At 40.3% G+C, this 25,376-nt stretch overlaps 2 protein-coding genes across 6 annotated transcripts in view; both read right to left on the bottom strand.

Moving 5' to 3' along the window:
• BIRC6 (baculoviral IAP repeat containing 6) overlaps nucleotides 1-3,227 on the bottom strand; it is a 174,982-nt gene extending 171,755 nt beyond the window's left edge. For 3 of the 4 annotated variants that reach the window (XM_014255963.2, XM_014255964.2, XM_014255961.2), the window contains exon 1: nucleotides 2,975-3,212. In XM_014255963.2, the coding sequence (XP_014111438.2) occupies nucleotides 2,975-3,212 (238 nt within the window). Of the gene's footprint in view, nucleotides 1-2,974 lie in introns of all 4 variants that reach the window. The other variant, XM_014255965.2, reaches the window with a different exon arrangement.
• A 1,471-nt stretch (nucleotides 3,228-4,698) lies between these two features.
• Nucleotides 4,699-19,209, bottom strand: YIPF4 (Yip1 domain family member 4). Of its 2 annotated transcripts, none has more exons than XM_005526903.3 (6): nucleotides 19,023-19,207; nucleotides 15,443-15,596; nucleotides 12,560-12,731; nucleotides 10,323-10,400; nucleotides 8,530-8,643; nucleotides 4,699-7,348 (listed from the first exon to the last, which is right to left on the bottom strand). In XM_005526903.3, the coding sequence occupies exons 1-6, from the start codon at nucleotides 19,105-19,107 to the stop codon at nucleotides 7,211-7,213; spliced, it is 741 nt and encodes a 246-aa protein (XP_005526960.1). In that variant the 5' UTR covers nucleotides 19,108-19,207; the 3' UTR covers nucleotides 4,699-7,210. The 2 variants fall into 2 exon arrangements, with proteins under 2 accessions (XP_005526960.1, XP_014111471.1); XM_014255996.2 differs by lacking the exon at nucleotides 4,699-7,348 and adding an exon at nucleotides 7,403-7,880 and having other exon boundaries at nucleotides 19,023-19,209.
• Nucleotides 19,210-25,376: the final 6,167 nt, after the last annotated feature.

Here is a 25,376-nt window from a genome sequence, read left to right as displayed (position 1 = left end):
GGGCTCATGCTGGAAACAGATTAAAGATGATTACACACTTTCAAGAGACAGAGCTGCTGAAGATTCAGCATGGTATAACAATCCACACTGAATTCCTACAGCCTGGGATCAGAGGAACAGTCTCTGCATCACCACATACATTAGATCAATGAAGTTCACATGAGGAACTGAAGCACACAGACCACATCCTGATGTCTGGACCCCATCTATAACTGAACTGTCTTCTGGCTATGAATCTTTTGCCTTGCTCTTTTACACACTGAAGAACAATCTGCATTTCTATTCTAATGAAGGCAGCCTCCACTGCTCTACCACATTCAGCATTCCACAGGTTCAATCTTTTCACAGAGAATGAGCTCAAAGCTTAATATATATTTCCGCAGTGAACTGTGACTGCAAATACAAAACACACTGAGGCTTGGTGGTGTTTCTTTTCCTCCCCTATCCTGCCTTCATAGGAGAATCTTTTCCTTGCTCTGCTTTCTAGAAAGAGGCCTGCTACATTTTTGTTTCTTTGGGTAACAAGCAACAACATTTCTGTCCAACATAAATCTTTTGGCAAGGCAAAAGACCTGCAGCCTCAATTACCAAGGAGGACAAGCAGTCTCCCAGGAGAAGCAGTTTTGATTCCTAGAGACTCTATTTTTAGTTATAGTACCAGAAGTCCCTGAAGCAACAATATCCTTTGGCCTGTCATTTATGGCAGGGGTGGGAGCAGGGACAGAGTTGGTCTACAGGTCGAAGTGTCCAGCTACTACTATCCTGCATTAAAAAAACTCACACTGTAAAGTGCAGGCAGATATCAGAGAGCAAATAAATTCTCTTCCTAAAGACAGAAGGAAGAGAGAGAGAGAGAGAGAGAGAGAGAGAGAGAGAGAGAGAACAACAGTGAACAGGATTGCTAATAGCCGCAACAGACACCAACTGCTGAGATGAACCAGATTTCTGACAGGCATGCCAGTCTGAATCTGTAAGAAAATTCATCTAAAGTTTCTTCAAACTAAACTAAGGTTATCATTTTTTTCCCCAGTAATAAAGTCATCAGCTCTACTGCACAGATAAAATTTGGGTAGATTGCAAGCAATTCTGCTGTTTTATGTGAGGAGGAGTAGAACCCATCTTTTACAGCCATGCTGTCACAGAGAAGACTGACACTAAAGGAAGTATACATGATTGAATGTACGTAACAGAAGCAAAGCAATATGTTATTTTCAAATAGTTACTATTTAGGGGAGAACTGCCATTAGCATTTTGAATACTGAGTCAAATCCTTTGAAAGGATTCTATCACAGCAAAGTGTAGAATCACTTTGATTTATAGTTCACTTCCTTTTCTGTATCTGAGAATAAAACATCTCCTACACAGACAGCCAATTACAAATTAAGTCCTCTATTTATGCCCTCTTCATCCACAACTTAAAAGCCATTTTTAAATTCATGCAATAGCTTGAAGAAAAGAAACAAAGTTATTTGTAAAAAAAGCACTTTAGGAGACAGCACGGTAAAAGGGAATTACAGAAGCAGAGCGATCTGAATCCTGAACAATGCAGGAAACACCACACAAGAGCCTCATTCTCCATACAAGCAACTGACAACAAAAGCAGCTGGCACCTTCTTAATAATTCCACAAAACTTTTTTTTTTTCCTCAATTGCCCCAAATGCTTAACCTTTACGTACAATGTACCAACTTTGAGTTATGAAAGGACATCAGCAATTTTTGTCCTGTTCCCTTCAGTTTGACATTGCAATAGAGTTACTGGTTTTCAAGGTGAAAATGTACATATTGCCTAGGCTGTGGCATTCCCATGCACTTCTTGGCATTACTGTACCACGTTCAGGCAGCAAACAACCTTTCACCACCACCACTCAGCAAAGCAACATCTTATTAGCGATACACAACTGTAAGGAGAACCTGAACACAGAGACACACAACTGGTAAGAAGCCTATCTTTCTATTCCAAGGGCTAGACTCACAAGGAGACAAACAACCCTACCCACCACCCACTGCCAATATTCTGACAAGTGCCACAGTTTAAAAGCCATTAATAAACAAGGAACAAAAGCTGTTAAGGGCACACGGATCTTTTTCTACCGAGCTAGTGTATTAACAGTGCAAAAACACTAACGGTCAACAAATAAAGTTGCTTCATAGTTATGGAGATGCTACAGTCCAAGCCTCCACAAAGTCAGTACATGATCATGCCTCCTGAATATAACAGCAGGGATATGGTTACTACCACCAGAGACAGTCAAGATAGTCAACAGCCTGAAGAACTACTCAAACACATACAAAATCATATAACCAAATACCTTCATAAAGGATTCTGATCTTAAATAGTTTTAAGTCACAGGACAAATTACACCTTTAAGCAGTAAGCCTTAAAAAAACAGAATAAGGCTCAATAAATAAATTATTACAGTATCACATATCAATAAGAACTAGAACTATGCCTGTCCTGCCTAACAGGCTGCTTCTAATCTTTGGAAGGTTCAACGTTACACGATCCACAACAACACCTGCAAAATCAAAATTAAAAAATACAACCCTATAGATCGCAGCCTTCCATCCCCATTTAGATTTTCAGTAACCATGCCAATATGTTTTACAGAACTAAAAAGCCTCGGCGATGTCTACACACAGAGTATCTCTGCCCCGAAGAGTAGGAATCACAGGCTCTGGTTGGAAGAGACCTCTGAGATTCACCGAGTCCAGCCTGTGCCCAAACACCACCATGTCAACTGGACCACGGCACGGAGCACCGCGCCAATCTCTCCTTAAACATCTCCAGGGACGGCGACTCCACCAACTCCCTGGGCAGAGAGGCCGTTCAGGCCAGAAAAGGAAAAAGGGGTGACAATAAGCCGGGGAGATCCTCCGGCATCCACGGCCCGAGCCGGGCGCGGCCGTTCCTTCCCGAGGCTCCCCCGGCGCGCCTCGACACCTGTTCGGCCCCGCTCCCCGCTCCCCGCTCACCGCCGAGCGCCGACGCCTGCAGCGTGGCCCCCGAGGTGCCGTCGATGACTTTGATGGCGCCGCGCGCGGTCACGGCCAGGATGGCGTTGAGCGCCGGGTGGTAGCACAGGCTGCAGAGCCCGTCGGCGTCGCAGCGCAGGCAGCCGTCCCGCAGCAGCAGCCACTCGCAGGAGCCCGGACCGGGACCGGGCCCCGCCGCCGCCGCCGCCGCCGAGGAGCAGGAGGCCGCCGCAGCCATCTTCGCGGCCGCCGCCGCCGCCGCCCTCAGGACAAGAGGCCCGCGGAGAGCCGCTCAGTGACAGTCCCTAGAGCCGCCGCCGCCAGTCACCATCCGGGTCCGGGGAGAGGGGGAAAGGGAGAGCGCCCGCGTGAGCGGGAAGTGACACAGCCGCGCCGGATGCGGAACCGAGCGGCCGCGGCCCGGCGGGGGCGGGGGCGAGGGGGCCGCTCCGCGAGGGGCGGGGCGGGGGCGGGGCTGCGCTGGGCTGCGCGCGTGCGCACCGCCCACCGCCCCCGCCCCCCCCCGGCCCCGCTGCCGCCGCCATCCCGGGCCGCGGCCATCCCGGCCCTCGCCGCTGCCGTCTCGGTAGTGCTTCGGACAAAACCTGGGCCGTAAGCGGGCGAGCTTGCATGCCGCCCTCCGCCTCAGGGAGAACGGAGCGGCGATTTGTGTTTGATACCCCGGGGTACGAAACACAAATTTGTGGTTTTGACCCCGAGTGTGCGGGCAAGCGCCGGTGTCGGTGGCCTCAGCGCTGGTAGGGAGTGCCAAAGCCGCAATGCCTCTGCCCCGCGGAACTCACGCTGCCCTTGGAAAGGGTGTCCCTGGCCTCCGGGGACACTGCACCCACGAGAGCATTGTGCTCTGAAGCAGTGCTTCAAAAATGACTTGAGTTTAATAAAACATTTTGTATTTTGTTGAGATTTTCACCCACTGAAACACCAGTAATTTGTATAGCTCAGCCTACCTGTACACGTTACTTTATCTGCCATAGGCTTTATCTGATGTAAATATTTCACAAAGCTCACTGATGGCCTTAAAGCTAATTTTCAAATACCAAGTTTTCTACAGAATATTTTTATTAGAAGGACCCAAATTAGCACAGGCTGCTCTAGCAGGGAATTTTTTAAAGAAATACAGGGTGTGAAGAAAAAGTAAGGAAACCAAACCAAACCCACATGGGTACGTGTGCCACCCAGGCTAATCAAAATTGTCCTGAGAGCAAACCGAGCAGCTTTTAAGTTTGCTGTAGTATTTCAAGAAAAACACTAAGCACCAGTAAGGATAATGATAAAATTACAGCAGATCTCAAGCAGTATGTTGCCTCAACAATAGATTCCAACTTCTCAAGTAAGTTTAATTTTTCTGATAAAATAGCAGCGTATGTCTGACAGGTAGAAGAAATAGGATGTACATGTCAAGCTGCTCTCTAGAGATCATTCAAAATGCATGCCTCAACCAAGGTGTGATATCCATGTCACCATCCCAAAATGAGGTGTTGCATCTTAGAAAGGCAATTTTGTTGCTATATTGACGTGCTCCAAGTTTCCAGTTTTAACAGACTGAAGTAGTATGTTGATTATCACAAAATCTTACTTATAGCCTCAAAGCTATTGCTGCTATGTATAGCATCAATATATTGGTGGCACGCACAGGAACATGGATATGTGTTAATTCATCAATATTCAGTATTAAGTCAGTAAATATAAATGAGCTTCATACATTCTGTAAACAAGTTTAATTCAAAATTTTTATAAAATACATCTTGTATTTACACACATAACTCATCTAAAAATATGAGTTTGTTGAATGCAAAGTTATTACAAACTATCAGATTCATTTGAGAGCTGTTTGTATGATTCTTGCACAACATATGCAAAAAGTGACCCTAAAGATACTAAGATTAAAAGGTGCAAATCTGCAATTGGGTACAAAATATGTACTATGTTAAGTGCATATCTACATTGCATATTACACATGTGCCAAGTCTGTGGAAAGGAACAGTTAAAATTCCAACTATAAATTTCATAGAACATTATTGGAAAGGGAGGTATTTGGAGATTCAATAGAACATTTTTGCATCCTTTTGATATTCACAGTCAGTTCAGATGCACAGAACACCTCATGAACAACTGTGCAAGGAGAAACTAAGCTCAAGGCTGTCTGACAGCCTAGTAACTTAAATGTGTTCTTGCCTTTCACCCTTGTGGGGACAGAAGTTAAACATATTCACAGGGGCTGGGTGGAGTCTCATAACAATAGTTGGATATTCCTGTTAAAAAAGAAACGTAAGTCATGAAAAAAAGAGTTAAAATCAAATTATCATGCAAGATTCTAAAGCTAATATGTTTTTTTTTTAATACACTGCAACTTCCCTTTTTTTTTTTTTTTTTAGAATATGGTATGAATGCTCTCAAAACACTTGAAGATAAGAAATTAGCTGCTGCTGGTATAAATTGGTTTAGTATCACTTTGCATTAATTCCACCACAACTTATTCAGAAATCAAAAATCAGGTGAAAAGTCCATCACTCTACCAACTTTTCTCTTTTTATATATTACAAGCTCAAGTATTACAGTACAATTTATGTGCAGCACTAAATTCAAGTAGCTCCGTTTAAAACTGACACAAGCATCAGCCGGAAAAGCAGACTGAATAAGCTAAAGGTTTGTGGGAGAGCTGGAATTTAATTATGTATTTTGCATCAGTAATGACTGGAAAAAATAAGTTACCAAGCTGGCTAGTTACACAGTCTAAAAAGCTGAAAAACTACAGTTCTTGTATGGAAATATGTCCATCAAGGATCCAAGACAGCCCTTGTTATTACCTTCTCACTTGATTTTTATTTGTAGCATTAAAAAAAAAAATAAAAAACTGGGGGAGTGGGGAGAATGGGAAATGCTTTTTTCTGTTGCCAGAAAAATAAACCCCAAACCTTCAGAGCTGTTTGTTGATACTAAATCCTGAAGATTGCAAATGCCTATGTTAGTACCATAGAAAGTGAACTTCAGTGGACTTCCCTTGTGAAGAAATATTACCATAAGGACCATTATATAAGCAATCAACACAGTACACAGGAAATATTTAACATGTCATCACATTATTACATAATCCTTGGAGAGTCAAAATTAGCAAGACTCTAACTGTTACTAAGGCTGTAACTCTGCCTTGTTTAGTGGAGGGAGAATCTGACCTTCCAAATCTTTCTTATTTCTCTTTGCAAGGGATTAATAAGATTGGTGGGAAAAAAAAAAAAGAAAAAAGAAGCATGTTAAATACCATGCTATTAAAAGCAAAACAGAGCAAGATGTTGTAAAACATAGTTAGGGAAGCAATATTTTTATTTTGTCATCATAAAATAACATTGTTTAAAGATCACACAAATTTGATAGATCGTCTCTTTTTTCTCCAACATTAGGCCAGCACTAGAGTTGAGAAAGGTGTTTACCCATTTCTCTGTAAATTTATACTTTTAAGTAAAATAATTTGATTCTCTAAATATGCACTTTAATTAATTATGTCACACAGTAAATATCTTGCTCCTTTGGTCAGAGACAGTAAATTAAAACTTCAAATATTTGTATCTTCAATTTTTAAAAACCCAATATACATCCTTAACCAAGGAGTATTTACGGTACACACAAGCCATAGATACAAAATACACAGTATATACATGTTTTGAAAACAAATTGGAATTTATAAAAACTCAACAGCCAAATCATAGTAATTGAGGCACTAAATTAAAAGTAGTATCTTCTTGTCTTGATTATACAGACTACTCTGTGAACAATCAGGACTGTTTCATAAATATATATTATCTACAGAATTTGCTGTGCCAAAAAAAGCCAGCTGTGTTTAAGCTCAAAAGAAAAATTGCACTTTGAGATCGTTAACAGTTAACTTCTTATTTTTAATTCTTGAATATAGTAATCTGGTCCCAGTGCTTTTGGCACAGGTATTGAGTTGCAGTTTTGCTACGCTTTGTTATAAAACACAAGGTTCTTTTATTTTGTTCATTAAAATCTGAAGAGTCTTAAACAAACCTAGAACTTTGATACAAATCTATATAGCTACAATTGCTTCATTAAATAATATACACAAATATGCTCTTCCATCTTACATCTCAACAACTGGATACAAAACAGTCACTTGAATTATCTCCAGCCTTCTTAATCTTACACATTATCAGTCTGCAAGCGACTGAAATATGGTTTCTGGCTACATCTTACACTAGATCACACCCCAGTATATAAGGACAGAAAATAAATGTATAATAAAAAGATTGGATAAATTAGAAGGGGTTTCTTGGTCTTGAATTCTTCTCCAACTAGTAATGATGCAGCACTGTATGCAGCCCAAAAGACTCCAAACAACTGAAAAAGAAGATGAACAGTCTTAGCTGACACCACAAGGAAATCTCTCCAAATAACACAGTAAAAATCACTTCCCTCAGTATAATACAGAGTCAGCCACAAGAAGTAGTACTTGTTACAGCCCAAAAAGTTATGCCATTTGGGGTTTGTAATGCATTTTCATACTAGTGGTTCAAAGATAAGAACCTTGCAGAGATTCACCCTGAAGTAAACATAAGACTGTTAGTAGTAATCAAGTAACAGAGGTTCCATGAACGCATATTTATTTTGAAGTTACATATTAGTTAACTGGCCAGTTAATGATTTACGTTCTATCATTTTTCAGTAATCACAGATTATCAAATCTCAAATACAGCAATTTTGTAGCTGATCATACACTCTAGTTGTACTTCAATTATGCTGTTTGCCAGCAAGCTAAAGGGACAGAAATAATGAAATCAACAGAACAAACCTCCAGAAAGTGTACAGCTTAGCTCATAACAGAAGTTTATCAGTTAACCTTCCCAGGCTCAGCAGTAACTTCAAAGGCTACCTAAAAGGGTTTTAAGAAGTACTGGAAGTGTTCAAGAGCGTTATGCTGTTCTGGGATCTTTCAGGGAATGTTGCTGGTTCCATAAAAGGTGTCCAGCAGCAGGTGGTATCAGAGGCAGGTTTTTCTTTGTGCCTTACATTCCCCATCTCTAAATCAGAACAATCCTTACCTTCTCTGCAAAGGGTATGGAGAGCTTTGTACTGCTACCACTATGGGGAGGTCTCAGAACAATGACTAATGTCATATTCATGCTGCAGTAGCTAAAAATAATCTGGCTGATGGGGGAAGGGGGAGAACAGCTTATTTTCAGATTCTTCATTCTAAGGTTTAATTATGCATTCTCTTCTCAAAATGAGAATCCCATCTTTTTTGTAATGCAACTATTAGAGCACAGCAAAATACTTAAATACAATCTACTCTAGTAGCAACAGGTGTTGTTATAGCAACAGCACTGTATATCCCCAAGCACTCAAATGGAGCATTTAAAACAGCATTCACTTTCCACCATGCTAACCAAAAGGACCACAGAGCTCAATTTGTAGTTCTGAAAATTTTGACACATCATTATGTTTTCCCCGAGCAGATTACTTGAAGTATTAAGAAAGTGACTTAAAAATAACTAAATTCTCAATAGATGATATGAACTTACTTTTATTAGAGTAGAAACAACTTCAAATGATCCAACCACCAAAAGAACAGGTGCTATGACAATGAGGGGAAGTAGGGAATATCCTATTACACCAAGAACTTGGCCATAAGCAACCTGAAATTTTCAAGCACATAAAAATAAACTTTGCAGTACTCAATCTCTGTCATCAAATACAATTCGTTCTTGTTATAACACTATGAATAACAATTATAATGTATTCTACTCATGAAATTTCAGCTAAAGAAGGCTTGCTAGTATAAAAATTGGTTTTGTATGCTAAACCCTAAAATTAGAAATACTTTGTCTCTTTTTTTTTTTTTCCCCAAAACACTCTAAATGTTCACTTTCAAAGGAAGCCTTTACATATGATATCCAGGAGCATAGAACTGCAAAAGAACTCTCAAGGACCATCTATAGTCCTGGTTGTCAAAAGCAGCAAAGACATAATTTTCTGCATTAATAAACTCATATCCATTATACATAAATAAATACATAAAACACATGATTTTTTTTTTTTTTGTGTCAGTGGAAGACTTAAAACTTGATCCCTGTAAGGAATAGAATTCTAATTTCCAGCTGCAATTTATTGTGACTATCTAGAACAGAGTTGTTCCAAGTGCTTCCATAACTTCTTTTAGCTTCAGAAGGAGATGTCTGATTTTCCCCTGCTATGGTCTGTAATGTTCCTGTGCACACCTAGACTTCTTGGATTTAACAGGAAAAGTAGTGGCATCTTGTAAGCATTTTCTTGTGGATGATGATCCTTCATGACAAGCTCTGCAAGCCTATACTTTTTCTCCAGTTTATACGTCTGATACTTTCCATTTTGAGCCATAAACCAGATTGTTTTATGGGCATCTGTATTGTGTTGAAATGCAGAAATACCATGCAATCACATTTATAAACACTTTTTCTTTCAAAACAGCATTCACACACAAAGACTCTAGAAATCATGATTAAAAGGAAAATTTAAAAAATGTAGAGTAAATAACATAGGACCTCTGCAACACTGGTGCATCATTAATGCAATATCCATAGTACAAACATAAAAATCAAGCATCACTGAACATTCAGTTCTTCACAATAGAGTTCAATGCTGCAGATCCATGTTAAGAAGTTTTATCCTCCTGACTGTTCCACTGCAGCTGTCTATGGGCCTTGCTCCAAGACATTTTCTATTGTTTACACCTGAATCTCTTAATGAGTCAATTTGTAAACAGCTCAAGCAACTATTCCAACCCTGCTGGTGCAAAAAACTGGAGGAAGGGATGCAGGCCACAACTCCAGTTGGCTTTGCAGTTGAGAAACATGCCCTGGCTTTTGTACTTTAATGGGTTTGAACTGCATCAGGCCAAGGATGAAAACAAACCCTGTAACAAAGCAGGTACTTTACACACAAGGACATCTAACGGCTGTTAGCCCTCCAATTAAAAAAAAAAAAAAAAAGTTTCCATTTAGCCCAGTGACCAAAAACTTGAAAGCATTTCTCCCTCAAGAATGGACTTCAGTTCTGATAATTTCTGGGATTCACAGCACAAATTTCCAGACTGTTTATCACTTCTAAGCACACCATCCATTGCACCAAGAGATTAGTTGATGATGTCTGTATTTTAGACTTCATTTTAGAGACTGAAAACCTGAAATGTTGACTTTACACTTAGTAACTGCATCAATTCTTAGCTGGTTACAAGATCCAAACCCAAACACTATGAAAACCCAGCTACTGCTGAAAAACATAATCAAGAGACTTTACATTACCTCCTTCTACATCCTTTTCACATACAGGTACTTACTTCTCCTCCAAGAACTCTGGCCAGTAAAAAAATCGTCAAGGATCCAAATATCCAAATAGTTATAATCCAAGAAACAACCTTGAGAGATAAAAAACAATTCCTTTATGAGTAATCGTCATAGTGAAAAAGGAAAATGCATTTCCATAATTGCTTTCACTGAAGTCAAGGATTTTATTATGCAAAACTGAATTCTGAATTGTGGCAAGAATAGTGTTTAGTATCACAATGTAATTAGCAAATGAAGTTCAGAGGTTACATTTCCAGAATCACATTAATGGTAAATTTGGAGTGCATGGAACACACATGCAATGTCTTCTGTAAGTATTGTAACAGGAATAGGAAGTTGAGTTAAAACTACCCTAAATGTCTTCATATCCCACCTATTACAAAATATGGGCTCAGACAGTTTTTGAAAGTCATCCCATCCACTATAAGGAGTTGGAATTCTCCTTTCACTTATAAAGATGCCTCTTTATCCTTTACTCAAACTAAGAATGCTCAGAAGACATAGGACTTTAATTCTCAGCGGGACTTGATGATGACAACTTAATAAAGAGTCTCTGATTCCTGGGACCAAGTCTGTCACTATTTTTTCTTGCTTCTTTCATAGTTCTGCTCTTAAACTACAGAAGAAATCCTAAAATCATTCTCTGGCTTAAAAGAACCTTCAAATTAACTTTGCTGGTTTTGGTGTTGAGCCACTGAGAGGACTAGAAGTAAAGCTCTCCTTTCTGAAATGCCTTTTTAGAAGGAAACAACAGTCTTAAGTCAAATCTCTGTATCTCCAAACATACGATGACTGAACTTAAAAAATTAAGTCACTACTCAGTTCAATACTTTGCTTAACTGAAAGTTCCATATTTCCAGAAGAATGAAATAGGAAAAAACAGATAAAAATCACAGCAGCAATAAAAAAAAAATATAGTGGCTTAATGCTATTTGTGAAAATAGCACATAGCCTCCTTTTACTTCCTGTTTTCCTCTACTGACTAAAAGAAGAGGACCAGATTAAAGTCTTAGAGCAGAAGTGCTCATCTCTCTCCAGTTTAGAGCCCACCTTCAGGTTTGTCTAGTCCAGCTGCTCTCAGTCATCCTGTCGCTGGCTGCTAGCTTTCCCTCCTCATACATATACAGCACTCCTGCATCCATATGGTAAACCCACTGCTCCTAAGAAACATTAGACCCAGTGTTCCTGTACAGAAAGTACACAAACTGTAGGAGGTGACTCATCTGTCACAGGGTCAAAGAATGGTCCTTGCTTCGCCAAGGAGACAGGTGAGTGGTCCACCCAGATGACTTGAACAAAAAAGTAGTTTAGTCTTTGAGCTTCATAGAGACAAGATACTGAGAGTGAATTCTTAGTCAGCATTTGGTACACCACATGGAAGCCAGAGGTTCCAAATGGAATGATTTTATCCCACCATTCACAAGAATTCTTCCATAAGCACATTCTGCTGGTTTACATATGGCTTATTGCCATACTTGGTCACATTCAAAACAACTGTAACCACACATTTAGTTGTAAAGATTTCCAATGCAGGAGCACCTAGTCTTACATTCAAATTGTTACTATAAATAACAATTCTTTATTTTAATAGAACACAAAGAAAAAAGATAATGGTCTTTATGGAAGTCAATTAAATATGCACAATGCCTCTGAGCAGCTCTTCACCCTGGAGTTCAAAAGGAATTATGGAAAAAGTCTATTGACCAGAGGAAAGTCATTTGATTGTAACTGAGCAAGGATGACAAAATAGCAAATGTCACTAATGAAGATTAAATATACCAGATAACAGCAGTAATATAGTATGAACTAAATAAGCAGCTTTATTTGTCAGGAAATTAGAATTCATGGCATCCAAACAAATGCTTTTCTCTAACATTTTTTAGTAATAAAAAGCAAGTTAACAAAAGGTCACAATTAAAATGGAAAGATTCACTAATATAACTATTAAACCCATTAGTATCAATCTGGTTCCTCTAGAAACCACATCTTTCCTTTGTTTTACTGTATAAAAACAAACTTGACATTTCATCATGATTAACTTACCCGTGGGCTATTTAATGCATTTCTAACTGCTGTCTTTCTACATATTAACTTGAGAAACAGCACTTGAAATGCCCCACATTAGTATGTGAAGAAAAGACTTTCTACCTACGTAAGAATGCAAATTGCTTAGCAATCACATCCCCAAATTTAGTTCAGATTTCTTTATAGGCAGAAGATTTATACCTACCTTAAATTGTCCATATAATGAAATCATTGAGAAGAAGAGGACAACTGCCAGAGGACCCCAAAAGTCTGGATTGTCTCTCACTACCTGCCTATTGAACCCAAGAGATGGCATAGGCATCAACACACATCGAATTTTGTAGTAAATATCCTTCAGATCAATGTCAAGTTCTTCCCTGAAAATGTAAAGCAAGTGAGCATTACTATACACCACAGTAATGAAATACAGATAAAAAAATAAGTACAAGAGGTTTATAGAGCAAGTCTCCTGTCAGCCACAAGGCTTTCTGAAGCCACGACTAGCAAAGGAACACTTTGTCCACAATAAAGCAACACCATACCTTCATGCTGCATTCAGTAACTGGTGGGACACAGATTTATTTAATTATTCAAAAACAAATTACATGACTGAGAACAGAAAATATGCACAGCATACCCAGACCAGGCTGGATGGGGCTCTGGGGAGCTTGGACTGGTGAAAGGTGTCCCTGCCCAAGACAGGGGAGGTGGTACTGGATGATCTTTAAGGTGGCTTCCAACCCAAACCATTCTAGGAGTCTGTCCCTGAGATTCCCTGACAGTCTGCATTAAGATAGGAGGTCTATTTTTCAGACACACTAGGACATGTGACACATTTGTATCATTGTAACTACAAGTCAAAGACATGCATAGATAAAGAATGTCTGTGCATTTCTATGCCAAGCAGTTTGCCATGAGCGCATTTACTATGAAAATACTTTATTTCAAATTCTGCAAGAAAGAATACCATTACATTCATTAATCTTAAACCATTCCAAATACATCACGTAAAACCAATATTTAAGTTTTTGTATTTATTTTGTATTTTGTATTGATTTTGTATTTGTATTTTTTATTTAAGTATTGAAGGAAGTTCTTCCTTCAAGAACAGTAGCTTTCAACAGACCAGTTTGCTCCTGTTGTTTAATTTCTGGCTTGTTTCCACTGTGGGTAAAATAAATAGAAGTCACTTGAACTTGCAGCAATATGTATCAACAGATCTTCCCCTCTCTCAGTGCCTTCTCTGCTTCCTGTTACAAACTCTCTGCAAGCGGATACAAATTGGCCAGAAGACTCTTCTGCCTAGGACTCTGATCTGGTAGGTGTGGCCCTGACTGGACTAGCCTAATGAGAAAGGAATCAGACTTCCAAAGTAATGGGCAATTCCACTCCTTTATGTGCAAAACCTCAGCCATGACTGAGGAGCTCTGAAGAGTTGCAAGAGATTTCCAGCAGATATACTGCTCCATATTTAAGAACACAGTGAAGAAAAAGGTAGAATTATATTCTAAGTCCATTTATGAAGGTTTTGTCCAAGGTTTTGATTTTTTGGTTTTTTCTTCATTAAAGCTGAACTCAGAAATAAGTGCAAAGATATGACTCACCACAACTTCTGTATAAAAAAACAAATACTGCTAATTCAGTCCCTCAAGGCAATTCCTGGATTTCTATTACTAAAGCTACTTCAAAAGAGGTATTGCTAACTGGTGACTAAGTAACAAAAATTGTTCTTTAACCATCCCCGAATCTAAGGAATAGACTAGAAGCATCTATTTGCCACCATTTACTTAAGAAGGACATAGCAGACCTATACTTTACTGAGAAGACTTTGTAACACAAATCTTTGCTGCATGGAAATAATTCTTTCTCATTGTCTAGGTCTTCTGACAGTTTCTCATGTGAATAAATTGTCTTTTGCATGAAGCTGACAGCTACTTCACCTGAAAATGATGGTAGCTGTATCAGGAAAGAAGTGTCTGGAGTAAGGCTGCCCAATGAGAAAGTAAAAAAAAAAAAAAATATCTCACTTTATGGAACAAAACATTTGCACAGTAGCACTGTGTTGGTGAACTTCCCTTAGCAGGCTGCTGTTCTTTCAATCCTTAATAGGATTGTAAGAATTCATTATGACACATGTTTCTGGGAATAATCAAAACAACGAAATTACACAAAAGTCAGAATTCCTATGTTGTCACCTCACTACACCAGTCTGTTTCTTAATTAAAAGTTAAGAGGTTCACAAAACAGACTTATTCACACAAGGAGCTACTTCTGCACACTTTAATTTAAACCAGTTCTCAAGTAGCACTGTCATCATTAAGCTCTCCAGACATCTGTTGTCTCCCAGCACTCTCATCTGAGTTCTTCAGAGTACTCTGTCTCACTCCAATTTTTTAAAGCATCATTATGTTTAATTCACAAGAAAACACTGAGACACTGAGAATGAAGTTGCTTAGGTGCAGAACAAGGACCAGGCTGCCTGACTCAGTGTAGTAACCTTAAGGTACAAATTTTCTTCAGCCAGCCACGTTTCTGTGAACAGAACAATGGATATGAGACTTTCAGTTTTAAGGACATTATTGTCTTTCAGCATGAGCACCCTTTAAATCTAGCTTTATAGTAAAAGGCAGCCTCAAAGATTATAAAGTTTGTGCTACCTTGGTTATAGCATCCCTACTGTAATAACCATGATTCACAATGCTTTTGCTTCAGACTAACTGACAGAATTGACTGAGATTTACTTAAAAGGAATCTTCCCACAGGATTGTCTTAGCCTTTGATTTTTGCACAATATCAAGAAATATGAATGCAAAAGATACAAAGAATACAGTCTCATTTTTTAGAACCTTTACAAGATCAACAGTTAAAAGCAAAACAGACATAAAAGCTTTATCCTTATGGAGATTAAAATCCATAATGAGAAACAATGTTTCCATTCTTGCACCAGAAAACCAGAAAACACTCATTGGTCAAGCAATTTGTAAAACAATTCTAGTCACAGCACAAGGCTGTGGGACAATGAGAGACTACAAGTTGTTTGTTTTCCCTACACAGCTAAGATAGATACCCAAGAATAATTAGGACATACAGGAGTGGCTTGTTATCTTCTGGGTCATCATCTTCCACTTCCAGAAGCCAGCCATATCCTCTCTGTCTTAGGAATGTAGTCGCAGTAGATTCTTTGATGAATTCTCCTCCAAGATTTAGCTTAACATCTGGAGTTGTTATGGAACCACTAAGATCTAAAGAAAAAGGGAGAAAAATACAGACCTTTTTATGTCTTGCCAAAAGCCATTTGATTTTAAAAGTACTGGAAGATAAAGATATTAAGCTACAAGTGTTGGTCATCACCATAAAACATTCAAAGTTACAAAACAAAATGATACTTTCACAGATACATAATTTGAAAGTGTACTTGTGATTTTATTGCAATAGTAACAATGTTGGGTTAGGTCTGAAATACCAGGTTTTAGCTTTTCAATGGGACTCATGTTTTATGACACGGTGGTGGTACAACAGAAAGGCTTCCATTTGTGCTTTAAGTGTTTAAAGGCACAAAAGGAGGACACTGAGAGTCTCATCATGCTATAAATTGGGAACTATTTATAATTTTCGCCTGATCATACTCTACCTCTTTTGGCACCCATTTTTTTATGGTGGCATTGTTTCAGCCAAAACCACTCTCTGCTTTTATGTCAAATTTCCCATAAAACTAAAACATTTGAAGATGTTTTAATTTGTAGCCAGCCTTCAATGCAGCTGAAAATGTTAGACAAAGAATGCTATCGGAGGTCCTTAGGCTCTAGACAATAAGAATACAAGTTTTCTTTGATATACTATGATCTCTCTCTATCACAGTACTAAGCAAAACAAAGAGCAATTTATCTGGTCAGTTTTGGCAAAATTGCAAGTAAATATTAAAATTTTTTTTCTCATTTTATTCAGTTATATATAGATGGAAAATAAAAAAAATATATAGGAGATAAATTAAGCAACTTGATGACAAAGAAAGATCCATAAGAAGTGAATAATTCTTCCTTCAGGAAATAATGGATTTCCATTATCTGCTAAGAAGGAAAAATACAAACAGAAATGTGTAAATATTTTGTACAAGCTTACTATAAATATATTGAGAGATAAAGAAAATATTTTTTCCTTCTTCATCATTGTGTGTTTTTCACATATTGAAGTTCCTCAGCACGAATCTCCTGAAACACCTACCTATAGAAAGTACTTCTGAGACACTCAGAGACACATCAGGCCATATGCGTACATTACATTTGCAACATCCTCTTTGGAAATATCACAGTGTTATAGAAACAAAATTTGTACTGTGACAGAATCTCAAGGTCTTTAGCCAACATGTCTTAAGTGTTCATTGATCATTCAGTATTGCAATTAATTCAACAGAATTCTCCTTCCCAGACCAGCTTGCTAGGCCACTCATCAGATTCAAGCTTCTCCACAAATGCTTTTCAACTATTTCATAATCGTAAGAGTTACTGATCCATTCCTTTGATTCTTGGAACACCTTGTAAAGATCACCGTAACTTAAAGCAGGAATTTATTTCTCTTTGCTCTTCCCAGTCCCAGCACGCATACACCATTCTCACCAGACTCAAACAAAGCCTTCCTCTGCTGTTTACAGAGGGAGGAAAAAAGAGAAACCTTAATGCCTGGGCATCAAGCTGAAGCCTCAGAAGTTTTCTCCATGGACCCTTATGTCATTACGAAATATTTGTTTCTGCTACAACATAACACTTTTTTGCGAGGATAGGTTCTTGCTATTCTGTGCATAAATGCAGCGGTCAAAAGAAGCAAACACAGCAATCCAACCAGCAGTTTTCTTTCTCCCTTCTCAGGGACCACTTACAATCCATCCTGAGACACAGATACTCCTACACGTCGTATTTACCAAGACTACTTTTAGCAGTTGATGAATACCTGCGATCACACTTTTGAATTACAAAATCTATGAACATAATCCTAAGTCTGTTTTGTGAGACCTAGGGGAAAAGGGATTGGTCACCTGCTCTTCTGCAGGCTGCTTTGAATGAGAATTTTAACTGTGGGGCAACTGGGTGCTGGAAAATCTGCCCAGAACTGATGACACTGATGGTTCCCAACAAGAGTCTGGGTGCCTTCACTGATACTATCTCGGGCTGAACATCACAGAAGCAAAACCAAGGTCTCTCAGATGCCTCATTTCAACAAAGCATTGCAGAAAACCAGCTTTCAAAACAGTCTTGACTCTCAATTTTGAAAAAGCAATACAAGAAGCAAAACTCCAAACAATCTGCTCTTTCTACTACATCTGGTAGTAGATTGTGAACATCTCTCCAGCTTTCTTCCATACAGCTCCTACATCCCACAGAAATAGGATGGGGAAACTGAAAAGCCAATTTTTAGTTTTTCATATGGATGGACATTTGGGAAACATGTAAAAATTAAGAGTGCAATGTGTAATATTTTAATTTTAAAATATCAAGATGTTTAATTTTGCTTATGTTTTCCTTTGCAAGGGTAGGTCTATCCAGCATTTTGAGGACAGGAGTACACCTGAACAGGCAGGAGATCACACCTTGCTCGTGCTCATAAAAAACACAGAGCCAAGTGTAATTCAACACAACCTACCAGAAAAGTGGCTTTACTGGACCAGGTTCAGCATTGCCCAACAAATAATTCCAGGGAAGAAGAAGAGAGCTGCTGCTCAGAGGTACATGGATCTTTTTTCAGGCCAAGGCGAAGAAGAAAAAAAGGAAAACTAACCAGCAAAAAAAAAACTCAGAAAAAAAACCAAAAAACCACAGCCACGACTGTACTGTTGACTTGTATTTCTTTTCAGAAGGACTGAGAAGTTCACTAAAGAACAGGTGATCAATTCTAAAATACAATTCTACAGTAATTTCTCCAGCAATTCCTTTCCAGGGGGGGTCACATGAGTAAGGATTTCTACAATTCCCTAGTCACAGAGTAACTAAATACATACATGAAAGTAGAATCCTTGTTATTCAAACGGGGAGAGACCAAAATATAATTTTCCAACAAAGTAAGTTTGCACGATGTTGACTCCTGCACGTTCAGTTTCCAAGTTTGAAGGCACATCTTCACGGCATGCCAGTACACCTCTGCTATTTGTGCAGCAGCTTGGCAGCAAGCCACACTTCACCCCCTAAATTACATACACGGCTTCTTCCTTCATGACTGTGCTGCAATGAGACACGGCGCAGACACTCTGGCACAACATTGCAGCAAACGTGAACATACGACACAATCCTCGGTAAGACAACAAGGTGGGCTTCCAGCAACACGGGAGCCAGAGGAGCGGGCGGTGACAGCGGTCACGGCCGTGTCACGTAGCCGAGACAACCTCGGCTCCGGCTCTCAGAGGAGCTGCGAAGCGGAGCGGCACGGCCGCCTTTGCCACGCCGCTGCTGCTCCCGTGATGCGGACGCGGCAGCGAGCGGGGCGCACCCGCGGCTGCGGCCCCCGGGCAGCGGCCACCTCGGCCAGCCCGCTCCGCCCCCAGCCACGACACCAACCGCGGACGGAGGGCAGGGAAGGCCCCTCCTGCCTCTGCGGCCCGCGAACAGCCCGTTCCCCCGGAGTCCGGCCGAGCCCCTGCCTCGGGATGGCGAGCGCGGCCCTGCCCGCGGCCCCGCGCTCACCTTCGGCGTCGGCCGAGGAGACGAAGGTGAAGTCCCCGCTGCCGGGCGCGTAGAGCGGCGGCTGCTGAGCGCCCGGGGGCTGCATCTCCCCGCCCCCCGCGGGGGCTGCGGGGCCGGCGAGAGGCGAGCGGCTACCGGGGCCTGGGGCCTCCCGGCTCCCTCCTGCGGCGGCGGCGGCGGCGGCACCGAGCCCAGGGCGCAGCCGCCTCACGGGGCGACAACAGGGGGCGCCGCCGCTGCCATTGGCTGCTCGCAAGGCGCGCCCGGACTGGCCGCCGGTGCTCCAGCGCTGACTGGATCCCGGGGCTGACCCGGGAGTGAGGTCACTTCCACTGCGAGCAACGCTCCTCCTGATGGGACGAACCCTCCCTTCCTCCCTCCCTTCCTCCCTTCCTCCCTTCCTCCCTTCCTCCCTTCCTCCCTTCCTCCCTTCCTCCCTTCCTCCCTTCCTCCCTTCCTTCCTTCCTTCCTTCCTTCCTTCCTTCCTTCCTTCCTTCCTTCCTTCCTTCCTTCCTTCCTTCCTTCCTTCCTTCCTTCCTTCCTTCCTTCCTTCCTTCCTTCCTTCCTTCCTTCCTTCCTTCCTCCCTTCCTCCCTTCCTCCCTGCCTGCCTTCCTGCCTGCCTGCCTTCCTGCCTTCCTTCCTCTCTCCCTCCCTCCCTCTCTCCCTCCCTCCCTCCCTCCCTCCCTCTCTCCTTTCCCTCCTTTCCTTCCTTTCCTTCTCTCCTTTCGTTCCCTCCCTCCCCTGTGAGGCATGCTTTTGGCTGACCTGTAGAGACACCTATGTAGCACTAAAGAAATTGTAAAATAATACAGTTGAGATGTTGTTGCCAATCCCTGTTATAATAAGAAGACAAACACTGGCTCTGGTTGATTCTTCTTTGAAGAGTCAGAAAGTGGGATCTTAGTGGGTAAATCCATTGATTTTGCTCCTTACTGAATACCAACACATATTCTGAGAGGACACTTTTTTTTCTGACATCTCAAGGAAACATTTAAATGTGGCGTTCATGCTACATATTTTTAATTCTATTTCATACATAGATCTCATTAAGTGCCATGGGATATAAATATAAATGTATTATAAATCGGAAAAGTTACAGGTCCAGAAACAGCATTAGAGCAGTGGTTTGATTTGTAGAAGGAACTTTCTTTTTCATATATATCCCATTGAAGGAAATCACTGAAAATTCCATCTCAAAAAAAAAATTTAAACAAGTAAAACATGCATGAGTCTCCATGTTTTTTATGGAGAAAACATGAACAGAAGTTCCTACTTTGCCATATCCAAGGGTCACTCAAATTTGCATGTATATAAACTATGATTTGGGTTCAGATTCTCTGCAGACATTTTACAGAAATTATCAGTTTCCTTGAATCAGCAGGAAGAAATCAACTATAATTGCACATAACCTATTTTAAATCAAAAATTGTCCTGATAGTACAAAATGCCCATACAGATACTTGTATAATCACATTTTCCCTTTTAAAAGGTGAGCAGTCAAGACATCTGTAAAGAGCACCTCATCTTCTTAGCTGTTATGTGGAATTTTGTTACAAGACCTTTGCAATAGGCTTCTTTCAGTTTCTGATGTCTCCTTCTCTTTACTCAGTTACAGCCAGCCTATCAGAGTTCAAGGAGCTTTCGGATGACACTTTTAGTCATATGGTTTACTTCTAGGTAATCCTGCAAGGATGTGGGAGTTGGACATTATGGATCCCTTCCAATTTGAGACATTCTGTGATTCTGTTATTATATTTAACTACACTCCCATGAGTGTGCTGTTCCCTGTTGTTGTTGGGATGCTTCTGGAAACTGCCCTCCAGAGGATGCCAGACAGGTCAGTTGTTAATAACAAAACTATAGAATTTTGGAACCATTTAAGCTGGAAAACACACTTCAGACCAAGTCTAACCATTACCTTAACTCAGTCCACTAAACCATGTCTCCACGTGCCACAACTACACTTTTTTGAACATTTCCAGGGATGGTGACTCCACCACTTCCCTGGACAGCCTGTTCCTATGACTAATAAACCTTTCAGTGAAGAAATTCTTCCTTTAGCCAGCCTAAACCTCCTCTGGTGCTTGAGGCCATTTCTTCTCATTTTACCACTTGTTGCCTGGTAGAAGAGGCAGATCCCCACCTGGCTACACCCTCCTTTCAGGCTGTTGTAGAGAGCAACAAGGTCACCCCTGAGCCTCCTCTTATCCAGGCTAAACATCCCCAGCTCCCTCAGCCACTCCTCACAGGACTTGTGCTCCAGACCCTTCAGCAGCTCCTTTGCCCTTCTCTGGACTTGCTCCAGCACCTCAATGTCCTTCTTGTAGAGAAGGGTCCAGAACAGCACTCAAGGCAGGTCCTCACCAATGCTGAGGGAGACAATCCCTGCCCCAGTCCTGCTGGCCACACTATTGCTGATACAGGCCAGGATGCCATTGGCCTTCTTGTCCTCCAGGCACACACTGGATTATGTTTAGCCACTGTTGACCAGCACCCCCAGGTCCTTTTCCCCCAGGCATCTTTCCAACCTCTCTTCCCCAAGCATACAATGCGGAAAGGAATTGTTGGGACCAAAGTGCAGAACCCAGCACTTGGCCTTGTTGAACTGCATACCATTGGCCTTGGCCCACTGATCCAGCCTGTCCAGATCCCTCTCTGGAGCCTAGACTCCTTTCTTAGTTTGTGGGTTTTATTTGTTTATCTGCTTGGTTTTATTTTTTCTTTATATTAACCACATATTGGGATGGCAACAAAGAATGCCATGCCAAGGAATAGCTTGCGCTTAAGGCAAACCTTTCACTTGCTTCATTCCAATTCTTATTTACTGAAATAGGATTTTAAGCTGTTTAGTACTTGTCTCCTGACAAGACCAACAACATACACTGCTAGAACAAAACTTGGTGATTTGGGGCACAAAAGTGGTGTACCCCTTGATAAACACAAGGAGTAGTCCTCAGGGCACTGTAAAAGGGTGGGAGGAGACAAAAGAGAAAGAGATGAAATATCACACTGGATCAGCTTTAAGGAGGAAACTTGGGACAATGATAGTTAATGACAGAATATTATGCAACAAGATGAGTCACAAATGCACTTTTTATTAGTGTACCGAAAAGGAGCAGTGACAAATGAGGCTCCATGACAGCTTGGGTGACTCGTTCTGTCTCTCCTTGTTTCATGCTTTCATGCACCAGACCCTGTGCTATGCATGTGCTGTATCATTTTCTAAGTGTAAGTGAAATAACACATAGGTTGATGTGAAGCAGAAGACAATTCTATGATACTGCTGGTACCTAGCAAAGATGAGATATTGCTCACTATTTGGAAATATTTTCTGTATTTTCTTATCATCTGCTTCTGACTGTGATCTCTGTATGAACACAAGCAGTTAAGTAATTTGACTTCTCTGCTTTCAATAGACTATTTATAAAGACACTCATTATCATTCATTATCTACTTTTAAATATAATTTTGATAATACAAGAAAACTTGCTTTAATTATTTCCTTTTCTAGGGATTTTCTGCCCAGCTGAGATCCAGATGGAATGTCACATCGAAGAGACACTGAAGGAGACAAAGGATAGATGTTCTGCCCATGCCTATGTAAAAGAAGTGAGTGAGTAGGTTTTTAAGAGTTGCTCTTCCGAATGCTTTGTGTAGTGATCCTTCACTACATGAGTAGTGAAGGATCAAGAAATCCACCTGATCCAAACACTCTGGATTTTTCTCAACGTTTGCTCAAAATAGTAAGGTTTTGGTCGCCTCCTTTCAGTCCCCTTCGAATGCTATAGGAGGAGCCCTCTGTCGCCTGCCTGAGCTGTGCCAGCGGAGGGCACTCTAGCACTGCTTTTGGCAGACCAGACCTTGTCCGGGTTCCAGTTCAGGTTTTATTCCTGAGGGGGATAATAAAAAGAGTACTTGAAAGCAGCTGAGTAATATTTCGCCCAGAAGCTGCTGCTAGATTTCTCACTAATTTCTGCATTTTGTCGTTCTGCACACTTCAGAAATTACCTTTAGATATTAAGGCCCACACCACATGTAAATATGTGAGCAATCATAAAGTCTTCTCTTTGATCTGTTGGAGCTTAGGGTGCCTTACAGCTCTCTGCACGTAGCCAGCCTTACATGTATTTTAACTGTTGGCAAAGGCTGGCTTCATTCCTATCACCAGTGGGATTTTGCTTTCCTTCTGGCTTACTGTACGGTAGGAAGGGAAAGGGAAAAGGAAAAGGAAGCATTTCAACAGGCTGTAATAAGCTGTGCTGCATAAAAATACCTTTTTGGATCATCACAAATACATCCTGTCTGCCATTAGGAAAGGCTTCTGTTTAATTTTAATTTTAGACATTCAAGAATCATTCATTATGCGAATTTACCAAAACATATTGTAATAATTACTGTGAAAAGGAAGTCAGAACTACTGATATTAAGAGTCATCTTCTGATTTCTTTGGGATGTTTGGAGCCAACTGCCATGAACAGGCAAGTAGGCAGACTGCTGTGGAGTTTTATTCCTAAAGTCTCAGAGTAGTATCAGATTAGGTTAATTGTTATAATATAAATCATCCACTTTGAAATGGCTTTTGCATTTGCATCTAGGGCTGTTTTGGGTCTGCCCCACTATATCTAATTGCTCGAGTCAGTAGGCCTGGCTTCTTGGAGCAGTATGACTGGTTTAGTCTAGATGTCCAACTCCCACAATAAACATCTCATTCATGAATTAAAGTTACCATCTTTTAATGAAACCATTAAAGAATGAATCAATCAATTAATTAATTAATTAAATGTATCATAGAGACACTCATTTCTACTGATAGCAGAAATATTTACTAACTGGACCATTAATTCTGGACAGAAAAACAAGTTTTTGATAGCCGTATCATAAAATTTAAAATACTGGAAATTGTTCTACATCAAGAAACCAATCTCTTTTTCTGGCAACAGAAGGGCATTGCACAACCTACATTGTAAGCAAACAAGATATTAAGTAATTGTACAAGGAGGAAACTTGCAGAGAATGTACCCTCAGATAATATGGAGACAGTTTTTGGCAAGCACCACAACACTTTCGTACTTACTCTTATTTTACACCGTAATAAAGTATATTGTGCAGAGAATTTTCAGTGTTTTAATAACCTCTGAAGTTTGTATTCTACTACAACATGAAAATCCTACAACTTATTTAGAAAAGAAATTTCTTATATGTTTGCACTGAAGTTGTGATATATTCTGTATCTTAAATTCCACAAAGTATCAGAGTACTCCTTTCAAGTTAGTAATGCATACCATAGTCAAGTTGATCTGACAGACTGACCCCAGAACTGACTAATATGCATGAACTGCCACTGAGATTGCAAAGGTGACACAGCTCCCCTCTCTGACCTACTGCTGGCTTTCTGTGAGGCCAGCCACTGGATACCAGGGTTGAAAAGTTTGTGTGTTTTCTAGGGCCACACAATCCAGTAACTGAGATGGATATGGCAATTCATATGTCTGCCTTTGATGACTTGGTAAAAAATGCTTCTCCTGGATTTGTTCCACAGGAAGATCCCATTTGATCTTCTATGAGTTATTTTCTCTGGGCTGAAAGGTAGTTCATATTGATTACATGACACAGTAATGCATGATTACCTGATCAGTAGGCTGGGTTTATCTTTTATGAAAACAAAACTTGCCATATAATTGGTAGCATCAAAATATAGACATCTGTAGTATGTGAGACAGTAAACATCAAATTCTGTCTAACAGTTTGCTATTAGAAACATACCAAAACAGTTTAGTTAACAATGTGACTTTTTTTCCCCATCCCATTTATGGCTGAAGGTATCAGAAATATGAGAAGGCTATGCTTATTGTACATGAATAGTTTGACAGCTACTGAGGATGCCATAACCTACATTGTGAGATAAATCCCTGATGAGCTAAGCGACCTTCAAGAAATCTCACTAAGCAACTGCTGTATCTCCAGAGATGCTGTGGAAATTCTGAGTAAAAATAATAATAGTAAGTTTACAAATGGAATATGTGTGTTTTGAAAATCAGTACATCATTTTGTAACAGAAGGAAAAAAACATGTAATTCCATGGTTCTAAGTCCTTTGTTGTTCTAACCAATATGTTAACAGATGGCTTAAATGACAGAATGGAGGATACACTCGTAAAATTTCTGATGATACTGGGTTTTGAAGGCTTGCAAGCCCTGTTGGAATACAAAACCACAAATCAAATTGTATGTAGTTAAGAAGTGATTCAAAAACAGCAATAAGGAATTAATTACAGACAGATATAAAGAGCTGTAGCTGTTAATGAGTCATCATTTTCATTAATATAAATGGAGGTTTACGTGTGTAATAGATAA

Source organism: Pseudopodoces humilis, chromosome 3, assembly GCF_049639895.1.
Source record: "Pseudopodoces humilis isolate 2021_Gansu_Grassland_sample_001 chromosome 3, ASM4963989v1, whole genome shotgun sequence".
NCBI lineage: Eukaryota > Metazoa > Chordata > Aves > Passeriformes > Paridae > Pseudopodoces > Pseudopodoces humilis.
The sequence above is the reverse complement of the archived record's forward strand: the minus strand, read 5'-3'. Positions and strand labels throughout refer to the sequence as shown.